At 41.7% G+C, this 21,602-nt stretch overlaps 1 protein-coding gene across 15 annotated transcripts in view; it reads left to right on the forward strand.

The window, feature by feature from the left end:
• Positions 1-21,602, forward strand: part of GLI2 (GLI family zinc finger 2) — a 406,855-nt gene that overhangs the window by 192,833 nt on the left and 192,420 nt on the right. For 14 of the 15 annotated variants that reach the window (XM_045033089.1, XM_045033083.1, XM_045033085.1 and 11 more), the window contains one exon: positions 9,271-9,424. In XM_045033089.1, the coding sequence (XP_044889024.1) occupies positions 9,301-9,424 (124 nt within the window). In that variant the 5' untranslated portion in view covers positions 9,271-9,300. Of the gene's footprint in view, positions 1-5,672; positions 5,934-9,270; positions 9,425-21,602 lie in introns of those variants that run through there. The other variant, XM_045033090.1, reaches the window with a different exon arrangement.

A 21,602-nucleotide genomic window follows, 5' to 3' on the forward strand; every position in this document is an offset into this window, starting at 1 on the left:
AAATAAGTTACAAAATTAAAGTGAATTTAATACTCATGGAAAATACCGAATTGGCATTTTGTATGCTGAATCCACTGAATGGGTACAGTACAGGTTCTTCTAGTACTACCTTCTGTCCACCAATATACCTCAAGCATGACCTGGAATTGACCAGTTCTAGGAAGAGAGAAAGTAGTTCACTGCCCATGGCCCATTTAGTCTTTGGCTTCTGCAGAGACTGCCAACAGGTAGGCCCATTAGGGCTAATTGTGATGGTTATGTATGTGATGCAGTCAGCTCATTAGTTATGGGCCTCCAGTTGGTAATAACTTCTGATCACTGCCACCAACCCAATCTGCATTTAAACTGTTGGCCTCATCCCATGTAAATTAAATATTGTATCTTCTGTAAGAATGATAGAACAATTGAGGTTCATTCCTTGTACAACGTCAATCATTCTTCCTTTTCCTCTGAATGGAACCTTATAAATAGTCAGATTGTTTGCATCATGTGAGCCCTGCCATTCTCTAAACCATTACAAATAGATGATAGAGTGTACTAGGGGGTTGCATGATCTGTAGTGTCTGTAGTCTGAGCATATTGCACACACCAGGGGCCCCTTGCCATCCCTCCATTCCCAGCTCACAAGCATTCCTTATTTTACCCTGACATCCCCCTTGATTTCAGGGACTCCCTGCATCTCCCCCCAACTTCTCTCCTCCCAGGTGCTCTGTGTGTCCCCCTTCCTCCATACCACTGTGCCTCATTTCCCCATTGCAGGGGCCCTTCCCCCAAATAGCTGCATGTCTCATTCCCCACTCTGCCACACGCCAGGGGTTCTGTGTGCCCCCACCAACAATCTTTCCTTCTGCTGGATCGCTGCCTCCCCACCAGGATCCCTGCTCTCTCCTCCCCGTCTTCCTTCTTCCCTTATCAATAGTACTCTAACTTCCCTGTTGTTGTGCAACTATTTACTGAGATGCTGCAACTGCAGCTATCATTCCAGCCATGTGCATACAGACTGACTTCCTGGTGCTTCTCTACTGCAACGTGTGCTGTTCACTCCAAGTATGCTTGCTGGTAATACAAATAAGTAGTTAATAATAATACACTGAGAATCTTCACCTCTCTTTAAAATCAAAGTGAAATGAGGATTCTCAGCAACAAGCTGAATCTGGCCCTGGTTGAGGATTTTGGTCTGGAATAAAGCAAATATGAAGTTCTAAATAGTGTACAGTGGAGTAGGAATAGAGCAGGTCATCTTCAATGTAAGGTTCCTTTCTCCTGTAAGGTACATGCAGTAGAGAGTGAGTGCTCTCATATACATTGAAGTCATGGTGAAGACCTTACAAGATGCACATTTGAGTCATTTCTAAGGGCAGAGTAGTTGAAAATGAATTGGCTTGACTGGGAACCTGTCATCCAAAGGACTTCACAAGTGATTAATCATGACTTCTTATTTATGCTGCTGTTACGTTTGACTGATATTTTATAAACATTTTTAGATCCTTAAGTGATAAACTGCATGTTTGAGTAGTCCATACATTTACTTCTGGCATGTGGAGAGAAATAACTTTATTAATCTGAGGCTGCTGTTGATAGAAGGGGGCTCAAATTCTGCTCTGTTGTAAAGCTCAGGGCTTCACTGAAATAATTGCTATCGCAGCTGGGTAACCCAGAACAGAAGACTGAAAAGGATCACAACAACCACTGTATTGAGTCAATGTTCAAACACTTGGCTCAAGCTGTATTTCATAACTGATTGCAAGCAAAGGGCTTTTTCTGTGTTACACAGCCCACTACTAAAGAACAGACTCTGAAAATATCCCTCTGTTCATACAAATGAAGATGGTATAAGGTGAAACAGGTTTTAATTTTTAAGCTAATTAATTGAATTGTGTATTTCATCATTTTAATTTTGTATAAGAGAATTAGATTTTAAATGAAAGAGAGAATAGAGTTCTATAAATATCTTGAGATCTTTGAAAAAGAAGCAGAGCTGTACCTGAAGGCCTATTTAGGAAGCCTTTCTCCCGATGTTATGTTGGCAGCAGGGGCGGCTCCAGGCACCAGCACGCCAAGCGCGTGCCTGGGGCGGCAAGCCACGGGGGGCGCTCTGCCGGTCGCCGCGAGGGCGGCAGGCAGGTTGCCTTCGGCGGCATGTCTGTGGAGGGTCCGCTGGTCCTGCGGCTTCGGCGGACCTCCTGCAGGCATGCCGCCGAATCCGCGGGACCAGGGACCTCCTGCATGCAAGCCTCCGAAGGCAGCCTGCCTGCCGTGCTTAGGGTGGCAAAATACCTAGAGCCGCCCCTGGTTGGCAGATTGGTTCTTGATCTCTCAAATGCAATTCATTGGCCCTACTGTGTTCTTTATAGAACAGACCCATCTCTGAGATTTATTGTTGTCTGCTGCCTTATCACAGTAAGCCTGAAAATCATAGAAAATTAAGTAGACTTGGTAATTATTTTTCACTGAAAATTTTAGATTCTGTCCATTAGATTCTAGATTCTCTACATTCTTGGTTTTTTAATGAAAAACCCAGAAATGTTCAAACTTAACCAAAACTTTCCTAAAAAAATAAAATAAATTGGAATCTGATGAGCATCTGTTTATTTGCAGTCTAGTTGGGAGTTAGCTTTAGGCTGGTGGCCCTAGAAGAAGATGGGTGTTTTGGAAGAGCACTTGTGACCATTCCTCATACACTTAACAGGAAGGATTGTTTTATTAGGAAAGTTTTATGGCTTCTGTTTTTGCTCAAAGGCAAATGTGGCTTTGTTGTTTTTAATTCTGTTGGGATTTCTCCCTCTTAATATACAATGCAGCTGTTAAAATAGTTGGGGTTGTCTAGGGCAAATCCCATAGCACTTTCCTTTCGGCTCTCACTTACCTGCCTTTTTAATGCCACCGCAGAATCATATTACAGGGGATATGAACAGTGCTTGGTATTAGTGTCAAAATCAATTACCTAACCCTCTGCCTGTAGAGAAGGTTGTGAACCTAAAGAACAAACGAAGTAATCCATTTTGGATTTCTAATTCTGAGTAATGACTGAGAGCGCAGGTTGGTGTTTGAATAAATGCACAGGGTTTTTCTCTGTATAACTCCTATATGCATGCTCTTTATCTGTAAAAAGTAGGATCCCTGTGAAACCCTTTTTCCTGCCAAATGGCTTGCAGTTAGGATTAATTTGTCTCTGAATTCATGAATTCTGTGTGGCACAGAGCAGTGGAAAAAAGTTTAGCACTGAGCAGAGAGCAAAAGATCTATTGCTTAAAAAATATAAATGTAGGTCTCATGAATAGGGTCGGACTGACAGCCCTAGAAAATAGCCTTTATATCGCCTTATACTCAAAAGTATACTACTTTCTGTAGCCTCTTCCTTCTGGGGATCTCAAAGCACTTTGCAAACATGACAAAATTAAGTCTCATAGAACTTCAGTGAGGTAGATAAGTATGGTGTCTCCATTTCACAGATGTGGAAACTGAAGAATAGAGAGGTGAAGTCACAGGAAATCTGTGGCAGAGCCAAGAAGAGAACCTAGTTATCTGGAGTCCCAGGTCTGTACCTTAACCACAAGGCCATGCTGCCTCCAGAATTCATATTGGATGGTGGTGGGAGTGGAAGCTTTCCTCACACTGCCTGACCACTCAACCCCATCTGAAGGTCAGAGAATAATTCAGTTGATCTGCCTATTTATTCCCTGGCTACTCTGCTGAGACTGTCAGCAAGGGTGCCAGTTACTGCTTATGTGATGGGGACACCTATTTGGTAGGAAAAATCTGAAACCCACCTACCCACTCACATTGGCTCCTGAATGACTATCAGATGGTCATTACCACCCTGGAGAATCAGTGACCAAGAGGTAAAAGGCCCCATATCCTATTTCCAATTCCCTCAGCCACCCAGTACCCTTAACAAAGCAAAAATAATTATAGACTTATTTCCACTAAATCCCTTAAATCCCATAAGATTAGAATCGTTGCATTCTATTTTTTTCTAATCTCGTGGTTGAGAAGGATTTACCTGTTCTAATGCAACCATTTATTATAATCACTTGGTGATTTTTTTATTCATATTTAACATAAAAACAGAGATTCAAATACCCAGAGTAATAACTGAGGGCCATATTTTCAAAAGCAACCTGTGATTTTGGAGGCCTCCATTTTTGGGGTGCCCAAATTTAGATGCCTTTTAAAGAGGCCTGATTTGCAGAGGGTAGGCGCTTAGAGCCAGATTTGTAAGACAGTTAGGTCTCTAACTCCCATTGATTTAAATGGGAGTTAGATGCTTAAATACCTTTACAATTCTGGCCCTTAGCACTTTCTGAAAAGCAGGCTGCTTCAGAGTGTCTCAGGCTGGGCACCCCATTCCTGAGGCACCCCAAATTACTAGTCACTGTTGAAAATGTAGCCTGAAATGTCTAAATTTTCAAGAGACACTGAAGCAGAGAAGCCTAACAGCAGTAATATTCTTGATTATTAACTTTACTGCATTTCCAGGACACAGAAATATTCTTGTTAGGGGCTAATTACTTTATCGATGCCGACTGAGATTACAAAAGCACCAAAGGCATTTATGAGCACAAGTCTCATTGAAAGCCAACAGGACTTGTGCTCCTATAACACTTAGCTGTTTTTGAAAATTGGCCCTTCTAAACATAATTTTCAATTCCAAGTGCCTAAAATTAGGCCTCTAAATCTTTAGGCACCTAGGTGAAAGTTGCCCAAGTCTCCCACATCTTCTGTTGCTTTGAGTTGTGGGTACAATACTTTGGAAAAGCAGGCCACTTATTTAGATGCCTAAAATATGGATCTAGATTACTGATTTGAGGCACCCAAGTTGGAAAACGTTGGCCATAATCTTCACATCTACTGTGGAAATGAGTTCCTTTGCAAGAAGAATATGTTTTGTTTTTTACTAATAATAGTGTTGTGTAACATCCGAAACACAGAGCAACTTTGCAGCTCTGTGGACACAGTAAGCCCTGAGGGGAGAGGAAGGGTCAGGTTTCAAACAAAAGTGGAAAACCTTGAAGGAGGGGCTAAGAAGAAACAGGTGGCAGACTAATAATTTAGCCTCTGATGTTTATTTGCTTAGTGAACAGAAGCCCAGAATGTCAGACATAGGTCAAACACTCCTTCGATTGAGTGTATTTATTTCATACATCATCTGTAACTCAAAGTAATTTCTAGATTAAATTGTTGTAAATCTTGGCCCCAATGAACCTATTCCATGTTTGCCATTGAGCCCAATGTGTGCGTGGACAGGATTTAAGGGGCCTAGTTAGTGCTGCATAGGTATGTGCGCAGTTCAGATGTGATCGGTCAAGCTTATAATTGTATATCACATCATTTCAAATGTTGGCTTCCATTTTTGCATCTGCAATTTGAGCCTGCAAATCTGCAACTTAGCTGTTCTACTGAATTTAACTGTACGTGCAATTTTTTTGCCAGCAAAACTGTGTCACTCTTACAGAAAAATTCCCAGAAAGCACTTTTGAGTTAAAACAGTAAGCATCCACAAAGTTACACCCTGGTACTGCAAACACATTGGCACAGGGTGACATGGATCCTTTAAGAGGGAAGAGGCCAGTGCACCTGTGGTAGTCAGCTGATTCCCCCCACCACTCCAATTTGGGCTTAACAGAGGGCACCTGTGACCTAGAGAGCACAGACTGGAGGTGTGAGGAAAAGGGCAGGTGAAAACTGCCTGAGGGAGACAGTCTGCTGTGAGGCCCTCTCTGGAAGAGGGAGGAATTGGCTAGGACTAGGAGGCCAGAGGTGGGCCTAGGTAGCTAAAAGCCAGTGCTGGGATGCTGAAAAGGGCTGAGTTGTTAGTCTGTGTTTGGGTAGAAGAGTCATGAAGACTAGTCACTCTCAGGTGGCTGGCCTGGAGAGTGGGACTCTGGAATGAGGACAGAAAGGAACAGAGATCCAAGTGCTGATGGACTCAGGTATGTGACTTGAAAATGATGTCCCTGGAGAGGGGAATGGAAAATCATGAAACTCTTCTAAGTTTTACTGTGGGAATTGGGAGAATAGTTTGTATCATGAGGGTTCTGAAGAGTGTTTCACATGAACATGATAAATTACGCACAGATGCAGGACTGTATCAGTGAGCGAGACTGGACTGTTTTTATGGCTGGACTGAGGGGAAACAGGCAGGCACATATGTTGTGCTGTGGCCAGCTGCAAGAGGGTGCCACCAGTGCAGTTACCCTGTGACACACATGCTTAATTGTAAATGTGAGACTAGTCTTCTTGACTTCAATGGGGCTACTCAAGTGCTTAAACTCAAGCACGTGCACAAGTATTTGCAGAATTGGGAACTTAAACAGCAAGAGGAAAATGAAAGAAATGTAGAGGGAAGGGAGAAAAGTGCTTTTTTTCCCTTGGCACTTTAAAATACATGAAGAGTGGAGGAGGCCGCCGAGAAATACAGGACAGCTCTTCCAGAAGGCAGGAACTGCAGAGGAGAAGGCTCTTGCACCAGCATGGGGGACAGAGAGGAGGCTACTGCTAGAGAGTTTGGGGAAATGGTAGAGGGAGAAGAGGACCATGTGTAAAGCTGAAGAGATTGTTTTTTTTAAATTAAAGATAACTACTATGGGTGAGATTCTGCACTGTGGCTCTAATAGAGGCAGCACAGGACTTGTGGCTTTTTTCTGTGCTCTATCTAACCTGCCCTCTGAAGCCTTGCTGATTGTTTAGAAACTGATACCGAGGAGTCAGTTCTCGATCACTCAAGAGTTTGTTTATTTTTGCTTTCTGCTGATTAAGCAATAAAGATTGCAAAGCCTTGTTGTCTTAGTATTTTGCACTGAACACCACTGACTTTAAAAAATACCATTGCCGTATGCAGTGTTGTTTTAGCCATGTTGGTCCCAGAATATTAGAGACACAAAGTGGGTGAGGTAATATCTTTTATTGGACCAACTTCTGTTGGTGAGAGAGATGAGCTCTCGAGTTTTCACAGAGCTGAAGAGCTTGTCTCTCTCACCAACAGAAGTTGGTCCAGTAAAAGTTATTAGCTCATCCCCCTTGTCTCTTTAAAAACACCAGTCAGACTAAATCAGTTTGTTTGGTTTCTGAGAATATTACCAAATATCAGGGGGAAAATGGCTTATTCATGCTGCTGACTAGAGCCTGGTCTACACCTCAAACTTAGGTCAACTTAGCCTTGTTGCTCAGGGCTGTGAAAAGTTCCATGTCCTAATCCCACCATCGATACGGCTAGGTTGATGAAAGAATTCTTACCTAGCTACAGGGAGTTGGATTTATTGCAGCAAGAGAAAAAACCCTTCTGTTATTATAGTGTGTGTCTATACTGCATTGGCATACCTGCAGCAGCAATTGCAGTGTGGATACCCTGGGTCTTTGCAAAGCCCTTTATTTAGGTCCTGATTCAGAAAGTATTCCAGCCCTTTTCAATGCTTAAGTATGAGGATAACCTTCAACAATTGCTTATGTCCCAATCAGTGACTTCAGTGGGACTTAAGTGAGTATTATCGTTAACCACGTGCTTAAGTGCCCTTTCTGAATGAGGAATGCTTCACTGAATCGGGGCCTTAGGCTATGTCTACACTACACACCTTATGGTGGCACAGCCGAACCTCTGCAGCTGTGCTGCTGAAAGGTCTCCCGTGTAGCTGCTGTATGCCAATGGGAGAGAGCTCTCCCACCGGCATAATTAAACCACCCCCAACAAGTGGCAGTAGCTATATTGGCATCTCCTGGCGACATAGCGCTGTCCACACCGGTGCTTTTGTTTGTAAAACTTATGTTGGTCGGGGGGTGGGGGAGTTTTCACACACACCCTGACTGACAAAAATGCTAGTGTAGACAAAGCCTCAGAAAGCAACTCAGTGAAAAAAGCACTGGCAATAAGCCCAACGGAGTCCAGGTCCATGACTGAAGCTCCAAGGTGCTACAATAATACAAATAACAATCATTATAATACAGTAAACTAATCCAAGAGGAGAGAATTTTTTTTCTTTAATTTTTTTAAAGGTATAAAAACATTAAAATCAAAATTAAATCCTCAAGGTAGCAAGGGGAGGAAAAAAGAGCTCACATCTGGGTTACAGCCGAGCAAAGGGTAAAATGTATCAGACAAAACAAATGGGAGTTCCTGGAATCTTTATACGGAGAAAAGTTTGCAAGGCATGTGGACTCTTTCTTTAATGAAAGCTGTTCGGGACTCTGTAAATCTTTACTTGCAATGTAAAGTGAAGAAAATTTGAAGTGATGCTGTTACAGTGAAGCTGATTCCAACCCAAAAGTTCTCTCACGCTTTCCCAGAAATTTTTTGGCTGTTACAGTTAATTCCTGTAACTGAAGCAGCCTGTGTATTCCAGCAAATTTTTGAGGCTGGATAATTTACACAAACTACAATTAAAAATGGAAGAGGGATCTTGCTGTGATTTCTCTCAAGACCTGAGTGAAGGACCAGTAATACATAGGCACCAAATGGTTTCAGTATCTCCCACCTCCACCTTTCCCAAAGTAGGAACTATATAGACATGTCTCAAATAAAGCTAGGAAGCCTTCAGCTATGTTAATGTGGACGGGGACCAGAAATGAAAATGTGCTGGGACCTCTCGGGGAAACCCACTTTAGGATTGTATTGGATTAGCCTTTCTTCCTCACACAGAACTAGTGTTCTGGAAGGATGGGAGTGGGTGTCTTACAGATATGAATAAAGATACACTTGTGCTTGATACTCAGCACTTTAAACTGCGGCTTAAGTTGCATGATTCAGCACTCCTTGCTCAGGAAAAAATTTGATTCTCAGATATGACTTTGGGCATGAAATAAGAACCTGAATTGAGCAGATAAGAATCAATGGATGTTTTGCCTGAGTGTTGCATAGGGTCTTGAGTACCTATTGTTTATTATCATTCAAGCGGGTTGAAAAATAGTTTGGGGGTTGGGAGTAATTGAGTACAAAGGTTCACCTCTTTGGATTGACTGCATAATAACCCACAAAATAAAACCCAGTCAAAACTTTTAATTAAAAAAATGGGCCTGATCCTTTGAGGTCCTGATCCTCTTCAACTCCCATGACATCAATGGGAACTGAGAGCACTCAGCACTTTGCAGAGCCAAGCCCTTTCTGATTATAATTATAGCAGCCAGGCTGCCAGGGAAAAAAACTTAGATCTTTGTTGTTTTTTTTTTTTAAATTTGCTTTTGGATTGGGATGATGTATTGGGCTGTCCCTCCTGGGGCTCATTTTGCTTCTTTTGTTCAAGAGATGACAGAAATGTGTTTTTGGTTTGTGTTCCTTAGGGTTCCTGAGCTGGAATATGCGCATCTAAGATGGAAACTTCCGCTTCAACCGCTGCTGGGAAAAAAGAAGGGAAAGGTGCAATTCTGGAGGGGAATGGCTTTCCTGAGACGGGGAAGAAACCTGCTCCCTTAGCAGCAGCAGCAGCACAAGGAGGTATTTTATGTTTTCCACACTTTGAAAGCAGCAGGAGTGTTTTTCATTAGACTGTTAGAATTTAATAAGAACGGTGGCATTTGTTCTCATGTGAACGTGCTGAATTCATTGGGGTTCCTGGCCTTAGAAGGTCTCACAGGAACTGTAAACTGACAACTTGCAGGCTCTGTGTCCTGGTGTAGCATTGAACAGGTTACTGTACCATGATGACCCAGCATGACACGTGACCAAATCAGACTTGGGAGTCAGAAGTTGGGAGGACTCCATTCTTGTTAAACTAAATCTGAATTAAACATATTCATTAGAAAATTCGGACGAGCAGTCACTGATCCCATTGATGCCTGGTTTCATATGATATATGCAGCATTTTTTCTAACGCTTAGCCACGTCACTTACTAGGTTTGGTAGAACTGAGTACATTTTGTGTTATCATTGTAGTAGAAGATCTATATTTCTTGCATCTGCTTCGATTTTTTTTTCTAATGAGCTAAAAAGACTACTACCTCATTTCTGGTTGTCACTCCATTCTAAATTCTATGCAAGAGGACATACAAGTAAAGAAACTTCTTCTAGTTTCTCAATATTTCTGTTAAATCAGGGATAATCCAGAATTTGATTTCCTTTCCTCCACTTAGTGAAAATGCTAAGGGTTTGATCCTGTTGCCACTGAAGTTAAAGGCAAAACTCTCACAGAGTCCAGTGGAAGCAGGATCAGACTTTCAAATGTTGATCATGGAAGCATCGAGTTAAGATTGATATGGAATATACATACCTTGCTCTCTTTCCTGCCCTACTCCCCAGCACAGGGAAGAAAGTGTTAATCAACTCCTTCCCAGATCAGAGGGGCTGGGGAGAAGCCCTGCCACATGGGAAGGCTGCCACTGTCAGTCAGCTGTCAGTTGTTAAAGATGGAGGTAAAAGGAGTGGAACCTCTTTGAGTGGGGTCTTCAGCTCAAGGAGAATCTCACTTGTAGCCTGGAGACGAGCTGCCTCCAGGTCCCAATAGGCCTGCAAAGGGCAGCACTTGGACTTACAGAAGCGAATAACCTTTTGGTGTGGTAACAATTTTAAGAGGGCTCTGTTACTCTAAGAAGACTGAGGCTTGGGGTTTTGGTGGGCATTACCATCTAAACATCTCCATGAGATGTGGCAAATTTGTCCCCCTGGAGATGTACGTCAATATTGTGGTGGGGCCTCATGATGTCCAGTTCTGTGTTTTCACAGTCCATATTTGGACCCCAAATTAAATGTGGGAACCAACACTAGGAGTGATCTTCAGAGTTAAGCTCTGTTAAGGAATTAGGAACAAAATCCTTTAAAACAAACCCTATTGTACTGTATCTCCTTTTCGTCAAGTCAGTTGAACTGCATCTATCTCTGAACAACCTCGTGTATCCCAGCTCTGAACTTCAGTATGGGAAGCTAGCTTTGAGTTTGCTGATATTTTTTGGTAGCTGGTGCAGAAGAGGAAGGCTAGGGATGGTACATAGGTTGGGTGGACATCCCACTGTTCTTTTTGAGGACAGGGACAGAAAGGCCTTTCTCAGTAGGGCACAGAGAGACAAATTTAGAAGGGACTCTCCCATTTGGAATGTGACAAGTGGCATCCCCAGCTGTATAAACTTTTTAGGCTTTTCTTCTCTTAAAAATATACCTTATTGCTAGCCAGATTCTACCTCAAAATGATTCCCTCTCCTCCCCTTCCTTAAATACATAGTAATTTCTCTTCTCAAGATGGCAGTAAAATTATTCTATGGGTTTCTCTGATTCCTGCACCGCTAGGTAACTCATACATTCTTTCCAAAACTCTGGCTAGGTCTAAGGAATATACTAGTATTTTCTGTGAAAGCTTCCCAAGTACAGACAAAGGAAACAGCTCTTGGAACATAAGACATTGGAGCTGTTCACCTATTATATAAATCTTGTCAATAAAGGACGTGTCTGTTAAAAACCCCAGAAAATCTTTTACCAAGGTACTACTTTGGAGATGAGTCTGAGTTGTGAAATTAGGTTCTGGAGCAAAATCCAATTTTTTGAGTGAGTTTAGATCTAGTTTTCTTGTTAACTTTCACTTTTTACATTTGCAGAATGGAAAATTTTCAGAATTGATTAAATTAGGGACAGAAATTACATGACTCCTGGAAATCTGCCATCGAGAAGTAACTTCTGATCTCTGTTAAACTAGCATAAGGTCATGATTTAGGATTCAAGCATCTGCTTATGACCATCCCTGTTCAGAACAGCAACTAAACACGTTCTTAACTTTGGCACACTCTAAAGTCCCATTCATGTGAATGAGGCTCAAGCATGTGCTAAAGTTCAAAACATTCTTGGATGCTATTCTGAATAGGGATGCTGTCCCAAATTGGGGCCTAAATCTGGAGTAACACCAGATTTACACAGGTGTACTGAGACTAGAATCTGGCCCCAAAACTTGATGTTCTTGACCCTTTTGGTCTCATACTGGAGACTTGATTCTTTTTATGCATATGACACGTTTCATATTAGCACTGTGCTATCTACTCTGGAATGAATGATTTACAAGCTCAACATTTTTCATCTTATTAAAATGAAGTGGAAAGGAAGAAGAAGATTGTTTGAAGATGTCAGGAGAAGTGTGATGAAAGCATTGTGTAATGAGATGTAAAGAGCAAAATCTATATCATACTGTGAGAAGAAAAGCTAATAAATTATCTAACATGGCTAGCAGTAAAGTGTACTCCAGATTTGATACTAGCCAATGAAATTTACGAAGAATAGGACTGTTGTTTTCTTTTTTGAAGACCTTTCTTTGAAATCTGATTAGAATGAAATTAGGGCTTCTAAAATGGAAAAGCTCCCCAAAAGACTAGGGAAGTGTGTGTGTGTGTACACACGTGTGTGTATATTTGTGTGTGTATGTGTGTAATATATAATGTATGTGAAATGAATCAGGATGCTTCAGATATGTTGCAAAAGTAGCTAAGTGTAAGGTATGGATTAGCAGTTCATAACTGAAAGGATACACACTGACTTCCTATGTCTACATAATAATATTAGCACTTGCATAGCAATTTTCATCCTCAAAGCTCTTAATAGACATTAACTCATTACTCAGAGGAATGTAAGGTTGGTGTTTATTTTATACTCCCATTTTACAAAAGAGGGAAAATGGAGGTTAAATAAGTTGCATAAGGCCATGTTGGCAGGAAGTAGGGGGTGTAAGAGGGTGCATGTGTCAGTGTTAGAGCCAGGCTTAAAATTTGGGAGTTTTGGGTTTCCAAACCTGTTGAGGCCACTATATGTCTCATGTCTACATGTCTGAACTAGCATAAACTTGTGATGGTATTGATTACATTATTATTATTACTATTTTATTTGATGGCTCCTAGGTGCTAAATGGGTTATATTCTTCATATTAGCATGTCCTAAAGTAGCCGCAAGGCACTGCTAGCATTGCAACTCAGAACTGTCTTCTCCAGAACCAGACAAGCATATTCTACGATACACTTCCTGTTCTTTCGGATTCTACTGAGTCACTGTAGTATTAGATCAAAGGCTACTGAGCTATGTTTCTCCTATCGTAGCTTTTTAACTTGTAGAATCTGCACAGAATCACAAGGGTTTACTTTTAATTAAGCCCAATAAAGTGAAGCAATAAACCAAATATATTAACAAACTGATTTAAGAACCCTCATTGCTTTACTGTATTTTTGTAACTTGTCCAGTCTCCATTTCTACTTCTTCTGAATATTTGTCCCAAATGTTGTCTGTGGCCTTAAACAGATTAAGTTATGGCTGTAGAAAGAAAGATTGGCATTGTTGATGCTATCAGAGTAGAAGAGTTCTTTCAGATTAACAATCTGCATCTCATATTTTAGTCTTCTAAAGCTGACACTTTAGAGATTTTCTTTGCCTTTTTTTATAGTAATTCATTGATCAGCTGCTCAGAAATTGACCTTGCAGAAATGACATCAGGGAAGACTCTCCTAATGTTCAGTTTTTTCCATAAATCATTCTGGCAAAGGAGTTAACACCTCTTTTCAATTTCAATAAGTGTGTGTTTGGTGGGGAGCCTGGGTTATTAATGGTGATATTTACGAGTTATATGCAGCCAGTTTTGCAAAAGTGGTCTGATTTTTTTTCAGTGCCTGAAATGTGGGGAGCACAACTTAAAACACCCACATTTAGAGAACTCTTCTGCAAAATGTAGTCCATATTGCATTTCAGGGCAAAGGGCAAACTCTGCATGTGACTTATGGAGTTCCACTCATGTATCCAAGAGCAGATTTGTCTCTTCGCCTTCAAGGGCACAGGGACTTTTACTATGTGTATGGCCAGTACCTAGCACGGTGGGGCCTACAGAGGCTGTAATATAAATAATGTCATTTTAAAAAAATGTTGAGAGATTGGGGGGAGGGTTTCACTGCTGACCCTAAACCAAAAATTAAATAAAAGTCCTAGAAAGTGCTAACGGCCTGTTGTTAACGAGTCCTAGGATATAACTTTCCCTCTCTGCCTCTTCCCCCCACCCCCGACACAAACACCAAGTTCCTAAATTGATGGTGTTTATGTCTGAAACACTTTTCTGATGTCTGGCTCTGTCAAGACTAATTTTAACATTTCTAAAGCTGGGTAAAAATACAGCCTCATTACTTTGATGTCAGAGCAAAGTTTACTATTAGTATATTCTGGGGTTTATCATTTTAGTCATGTTTAACACGGCTGCAGCAGGCACGCACTATTAAATCTGGCTTACTTTACATTCCTGTCTGGGATTATTTATTTGGAACAATTTCCTCTCTATCAAAAGACATGGCTAATGCTGAGTTTTAATGCGTTATTTACACACAAAATAACCTATTTACAACTCGGTATCTGCCGGAGGGAGAATGAATGGGGCAGTGCGCCCTCCATTCTGTTCTATCTGAGTTTAACAATCTGGATTGCTAATAGAACCATTTATCATAGGGTGGTAATTTATTTTATGTTAGCTGCACAGGTCTGTCTGCCTCTGATCTATGGGAATTCTTTGCATACGAAGTCCAACAAGTCATTTGGTGTAAACATGGGAAAACCAAACTGGAGAACCAGTAGGTAACAGCATGCACTTTTCCCAGTAGGTAACACTCCTTTTAATATTAGAGCCTCAACTGATGAAATTCAGCCCCTCACCCTCATATGTACTAGAAGGGTAGAATGGTGGGCTGCTCTGCTAAGGATCAGTCTGGGACCAAATTTGGTCACTTAATTTGTGGGTTGGCAGGATTGCAGACCACTGGAAAAGTAGCACTTTCAGTAGACAGATGAGAGAGGCAAGAAGCCCTGCCAAGTGCTCTGCAGAAATCTTTTCTAAGAAACACAAGAGTGGCATTGGAAGGAGTCCATGTGCAGCTCATCTTACTCAGTACTGGAGTATGGGAAGTCTCCATTCCCTCCTCCACATGCACATAGAAGTCCCAGAAGACCTCAGCGAAATAAAAAATGGTGTGTGTGTTTCTGAGAATGTGAGAAATTAGCAACAAATGCCCTGTTAGGTCATCAACTCTATCCACCCTTCCAGGACAGGGATCTCCTCTAAAGACTATTCTTCATTCCTTTGTCCAATTTTTCCAGGAAGAGGAATATGAGGCACTGACATGTTCTTGCTCATGCTGCTGTCTATTGATATGTTGTCAAATGTCTTTAAAACTTTGCAAACGATGCAATTAATCTAACCTCCTGGTTCTACCGTTCAGGGCAGAAAGTGGCAGCTACTGAAACTGGAGGAATGGAAGAGTCCCATTGTTTAGACTGTAAGCTCTCCATAGCAGGGACTGTCTTCTGCTGTGTGTATGGAGGTTGCCTACCACAATGGGATTCCATACCTTGCTTGGGACCTCTAGGTACCACAGTAATACCAATAACAGGCGGAATGATCCATGGTTTTACTTGCCTCCTAAAATGCCAGTTCTGTAAAGCCCTTTAAATAAAAAGGTCTTGTTGTCACCTGATTAGAGTGGACTCCAGTACCACCATGGCCCCTGCACCCTATTGCGGCTGACATCAGCTGCCAGCCTCCTTGTTTCGTGAGTGCCCCCATAGACTTCCTCTTGGGATCGCCAAGGGTTTCAGATACTTAGACCAGGCAGTCTTTGTTCCTAAAATATCATGCTTGTGATTATCTATCTGCAGATTTCACTCCATGTTGCTCACCTGAAGCCCACTGTTTGCGAGGGACTAGAAGCATCCATGGTTAAGATACGTGAGGTCAAACTCCCCACTATCCCATATTATTTTTGCCAGCTACCGTTTGATCAGCAGTTTGTGAACAGTGTGCTGGCAAGCAGTCACGAACCATGCCTACAACTCATGAAGCCATTCCCCAGGTGCAAAGAGCTTTAGCTGATACACAAACAAGTCAAGGAGACGAGGCGCGTCTTACAGCCACATTGCCCACACTGCGGCTGTGCATGCTAAGCAGGAATCCCTGTGACCTTGCTAAACGTCTCTTCTCTTATCATGTCTGTTGTTCGTAGCATTTAAGGGTTTAACTAGTAGGCCAAGCAGCACTGGTGGCTTCAACAGCCAGCATTAAAGTTAGTTGCATTTCCCTATGGTATGTGTCTGAAAAGAATGGCCTCAAACGCCTTTCATTTTGAAACAGTGTGAGATCTCTCCATGCAGGTAGGCTGTGATGCATCCTGTCTGGTAGACTGGCTTACTTGTTTCCATTGTGTGAGACACTACAGGAGGGAGGGGCAGGTAGCAGGCAGATGACCTGCCTCAGATGATGCAACACCATGGCTTTCAGGGAGTCAGCATCAGGCCTGCCAACTCTTTTGTGGAATGGAGGTTATACTGTCAGTGGACGAAAAACTTACTGTGGGATACAGAATGGTGTCCCTGCAAACCAGGGGATGGCAGTTGCTCAAAGTGAGGAGACTGTATATTTACAGTAGTACAAAAACACAGTTCTACAAAATCAGAATTTTTCTCTTTATTACGCGCATGATCTTGCACTAATGGAGGTTTTCAGGTGCCTTCACTGTGCCAGTCATGTCCAGCTCACTTGCCCAATTCTCTGGTTCTCTGACAAGCACTCTTGCACTCTCCCCCTATTCCACCCCTTATGAGTGGAAAAAACTCCCAATCAAAATCTCTAAGCCACCACATTATCCTCCTTCAAGTCCCTCCTCCAAAGTCGATTTTTCTGTAATGCAGTAAGAAATGGCAGCCCAAGGGTAACTGCTGCACTGGTGTCAAGGTTGTGACCACTGCTCCCAACTGATCAAGAATTGACACAAGGTATTTTTCTGACCCATTTTTCCTTGCTACTCACCCTCACCTGCTTGTTTGCTTCCATCTGCCGGTTATGTTTTGTCTTTTAGACTGTAAGCTCGTTGGGGCAAGGACTGTCTTTACAGTAGGTTTGTATAGCACCAAGCACTATGAAACCTTGTTTTGGCCACTACTGTATATAAATGTTTAAGAATATCCCTTTAATTTTCAGATTTAACTGTAGGATGAAACATAAAACTAAATTTCTGACCAATTCTGTTAAAGATGCCAAGGCACATTGGGATAGAGTCTTAATCCTTTCAGTATCTTAAAACACTTTGATGGGTTTAACTGTAAAAGTCGTTCTTCACATACATGTTTGATATTGTTGCACAGTGGTGCTGGTGCTGTTAATAACAAAGTGCTACCTAAGAGGTGTTTGCATTTGGGTGCTATGCATATTGTTTCATGGCTTCCAGAGGCTGGCTCCAGCAGGCAACACTACAATCTTATTTTTAGGGCAGTCGGTTAGTCGCAGTTAACTCATGCAATAACTAAAGAAAAATGTATTGTGATTTACAAAATTAATAGCGATTAATCACAGTTTTAATTGCACTGTTAATAAATTTCAATTGGTATTCTATTGTTTAACTATTTTTCGATGATTTTCTACATTTTCAAATATATTGATTTCAATTACAATGCAGAATATGAAGTGTACGGTGCTCACTTTATATTATTTTTATTACAAATATTTGGACTGTAAAAATGACAAAATAATAGTATTTTTCAATTCACCCACATAATGCAATCTCTTTATTGTGAAAGTTCAACTTACAAATGTAGATTTTTTTTGTTACATAACTGCACTCAAAAACAAAACAATGTAAAACTTTAGAGCCCACAAGTCCACTCAGTCCTACTTGTTGTTCAGCCAATCGCTAAGAGAAGCAAGTTTGTTTACATTTACGGGAGATAATGCTGCCCTCTTCTTATTTACAATGTCACCTGAAAGTGAGAACAGGCTTTCCAATTGCACTTTTGTAGCCAGCATTGCAGGGTATTTACTTGCCAGATATGCTAAACATTCGTATGTCCCTCATGCTTCGGCTACCATTCCAGAGGACTTGCTTCCATGCTGATGATGCTCGTTTAAAAAAAAATGTGTTAATTAAATTTTGACTGACCTCCTTGGGGGAGAATAGTATGTTTCCTGCTCTGTTTTAAACACGTTCTGCCATGTATTTCATAGTATAGCAGTCTTGAATGATGACCCAGCACATGTTGTTTGTTTTAAGAACAGTTTCACTCCAGATTTGACAAAATGCAAAGAAAGTACCAATGTGAGATTTCTAAAATAGCTACAGCACTCGACCCAAGGTTTAAGAATCTGAAGCGCCGTCCAAAATCAGAGAGGGATGAGGTGTGGAGAATGCTTTCAGCTGTCTTAAAAGAGCAGCACTCAGATGTGGAAACTATAGAACCTGAACCACCAAAAAAGAAAATCAGCCTTCTGCTGGTGGCATCTGAATCAGATGATGGAAGTAAAAACATGCATCGGTCTGGTCTGCTTTGGATTGTTATCGAGCAGAACCTGTCATCAGCATGGACGTATATCTTCTGGAATGGTGGCTGAAGATGAAGGTACATATGAAACTTTACAGCATCTGGCATGTAAATATCTTGCAACGCTGGCTACAAAAGTGTAATGAAAACTCCTGTTCTCACTTTCAGATGACATTGTAAACAAGAAGCTGGCAGCATTATCTTCTGCAAATGTAAACAAACTTGTTTGTCTGAGTGACTGGCTGAACAAGAAGTAGGACTGAGTGGATTTGTAGGCTCTAAAGTTTTACATTGTTTTATTGTTGAATGCAGTTTTTTTGTACATAAATCTACATTTGTAAGTTCAACTTGCATGATAAAGCGATTGCACTACAGTACTTACATGAGGTGAATTGAAAAATACTATTTTTGTTTTTTACAGCGCAAATATTTGTAATAAAAAATAAATATAAAGTGAGCACTGTATATTTTGTATTCTGTGTTGTAATTGAAATCAATATATTTGAAAATGTAGAAAATATTTAAATAAATGGTATTCTATTATTGTTTAACAGTGCAATTAATCATGATTAAATTTTTTAATCGCTTGACAGCCCTACTTATTTTTCATAGACCCAATTCAGACCTATACTCTGTTCCTTTCAGCAAATTCTGCTGTCTTAGTATGAGCTGTGTCAGTAATGGCAAACTTTTCCAATTCTAGGTCATATGCACGCTAATATGAGAACACAGCAGTGGGTAATGTAATGTGGCTGCCCCAGTGCTTTCTTAAAGTGACTTTTTTATGCTCTAATCGGGGGGATAGCTCAGTGGTTTGAGCATTGGCCTGCTAAACCCAGGGTTATGAGTTCAATCCTTGAGGGGGCCACTTAGGGATCTGGGGCAAAAATCAGTACTTGGTCCTGCTAGTGAAGGCAGGGGGCTGGACTCAATGACCTTTCAAAGTCCCTTCCAGTTCTAGGTGATGGGTATATCTCCAATTATTAAAAATCCCTATAGTTGTTAATACCTTGCAGTCGATGCCACCCTCTGTTTGAGTGTTCCAGGATTCTTACAAACATTAATGAATTAAGCCTCACAGTATCACTGTGAATTAAATAAGTATTGTCACCCTCACTGTATAGATGAAGAAACTGAGGCCTGGAGAGAGAAAATCACTGTTGGCAAACTTGGGACTAGAACCTGTCAGCTGGGACTATATAAACAGACAGGAAGGAGAGTAGGGAGCCTGAAGGAAGACAGGAATAGGCAGGACTGGTTGCTACTAATACTGTACCCTTCCCCAGGAGCAAATGAGGGAAGCTGGCTACTGACTGTAGATAGTACATAAATAACATTCTAGGCTGAGGCCTGATGAAGGGATATAATAAAGCACAGTGGTGGTCAGGGGTAGCTCCAGGCACCAGCGCACCAAGTGCATGCCTGGGGTGGCAAGCTGCGGGGGGTGGCCTGCCTGTCGATGTGAGGGTGGCAGTCAGGCTGCCTTCGGCGGCATGCCTGTGGGAGGTCCGCCGGTCCTGCAGTTTCAGCAGCAATTCAGCGGCGGGTACACCGAAGGCGCGGGACCGGCAGACCTCCCGCAGGTATGCTGCTGAATCCGCGTTACCAGCGGACCTGCTGCAGGCATGCTGCCGAAATCTGCCGTGCTTGGGGCAGCAAAATACATAGAGCCGCCCCTGGTGGGGGTTAAGAACACCTGGGGTTGTGGTGATCAGTTACTGAGGTTGGAAAAGACTCTCTCAGGGGACCACCCTGTGCCACAAACAAGAGTGCATCCCCCTTCCCCAGTGAGGTTCACCGTTGCTTACCATAAAGATGGAACATCTCTCTTTTTAGCATTTAAAAATATTTCATGCCAAATGGTGCAAACAAAGCCCCTCGATGTGCTGAAGAACTCGTTTAGCCTTCCTTATAATGAGAGAGCTTCTGAATTCAAATCCCACCTCTAAACTGAGTCATCCACCTGGACTCATCAGTCTCGCACTTAATTTCTCCACTGATAAAATGGGCATCATGATGCCTGTCTCACAGCTGCTGGGAGGATTATTTAATGTTTTGAAAGCACATTATGGATGAAAAGCACTACATGAATGCCTCCTTTTGTTTTCATGATGCATCACAGGATAGAGAACAACCTCCTACCCCCGCCCCCCAAAGAAATGCTACAATGTACTTAACTCTGTGCAACTGCCACATGCTCTTTGCTGCATCATGAGGCATGGCACTACTGGGGATTCCTTTCCACCTGTGGGGTTTATATGGCCTCACAACCATTAGTGTGTTTATCCCTGTAACCCATTTGTGAGGTTGAGACAGACTATTATTCCCATTTTTACTGCTGGCAAACTGAGGAACAAAGACTAATGTTTAGATCCTCAAAGGATATTCAGGTGTCTAATTCCCTTTGAAATCAATTGATGGGAGTTAGGTGCCTGAACGCCTTTGATGATCTGGGCCTAAGTGTTTTGCCCAAGATCACATACCGAGTGGCAGAGCAAAGAATGGAGCCTTGGAATCCTAAGATCTGGTTCCTAGACCACCATCCTTCTCCTTTTGTACTGTGATGAAGTAAGGCCTGGCTGTCCTCAAAGAGGTTAAAGTCCATGTTTGATAGCTGATGCAGCCTTCCGTGTTTTAAACCTGGCATGAAGTTACTGGGAATAGTAGAACAGCAGCATGACTTTCAACAAACTGCATCAGCTAAAACATTGCACTCCTTGTGAAATCCATTGTTCTAGTAGCTTTTTTCTTTGTATTGCCATAAGGTGAATGTTGTAATGCTCTTTGTCATAGCCAACCAAAACAATATGAAAGCACCACTTGCTGGGTTTGAACAGAAATCTGAACTCTCACCCCAGATATTAGTCAAAATACGAAATTATGTGCTATGGTATAAATATAGAATCAGTGGAAATACTGTCATGAAGTTACTCCAGATTTACTCCAGTATGAGCTCAATATTTTAGCAATCATTTAAAAAAGCCAAGCAATTTAAAGCCACCACTAAATAGAGGGTGAAAAACTAGTAAATTCTAAAGGCTACAAAAGACTCCTAAAATAGTCCAAGTGCAGGAAGGCTATTAATGCAAAAGTAAATAATTACATTAATGCAAGCAAGTGGAGAGGCTAGTTGTGTAAATCACTTTAAAGAGAACAAGCCTTGGATAAAATCCATTCTTTTATCACACAGATTAAGTCTTCCTTTTGACACTGAATAATTGATAGGGTTTGGTAGAGCATTCCACAGCTGCCTTTGCAGAGCGGTGGGACTGCTCCTGGGGTCAGGCAAGTGGCAGAGAAAAATGTTCTTTAAAACGCCGTGCATCCAATCCAGCACCAAGAAATGGGACTCGTATTCCTGGCACTCCTTAAA

This window comes from Mauremys mutica, chromosome 10 (assembly GCF_020497125.1).
Source record: "Mauremys mutica isolate MM-2020 ecotype Southern chromosome 10, ASM2049712v1, whole genome shotgun sequence".
Lineage (NCBI taxonomy): Eukaryota > Metazoa > Chordata > Testudines > Geoemydidae > Mauremys > Mauremys mutica.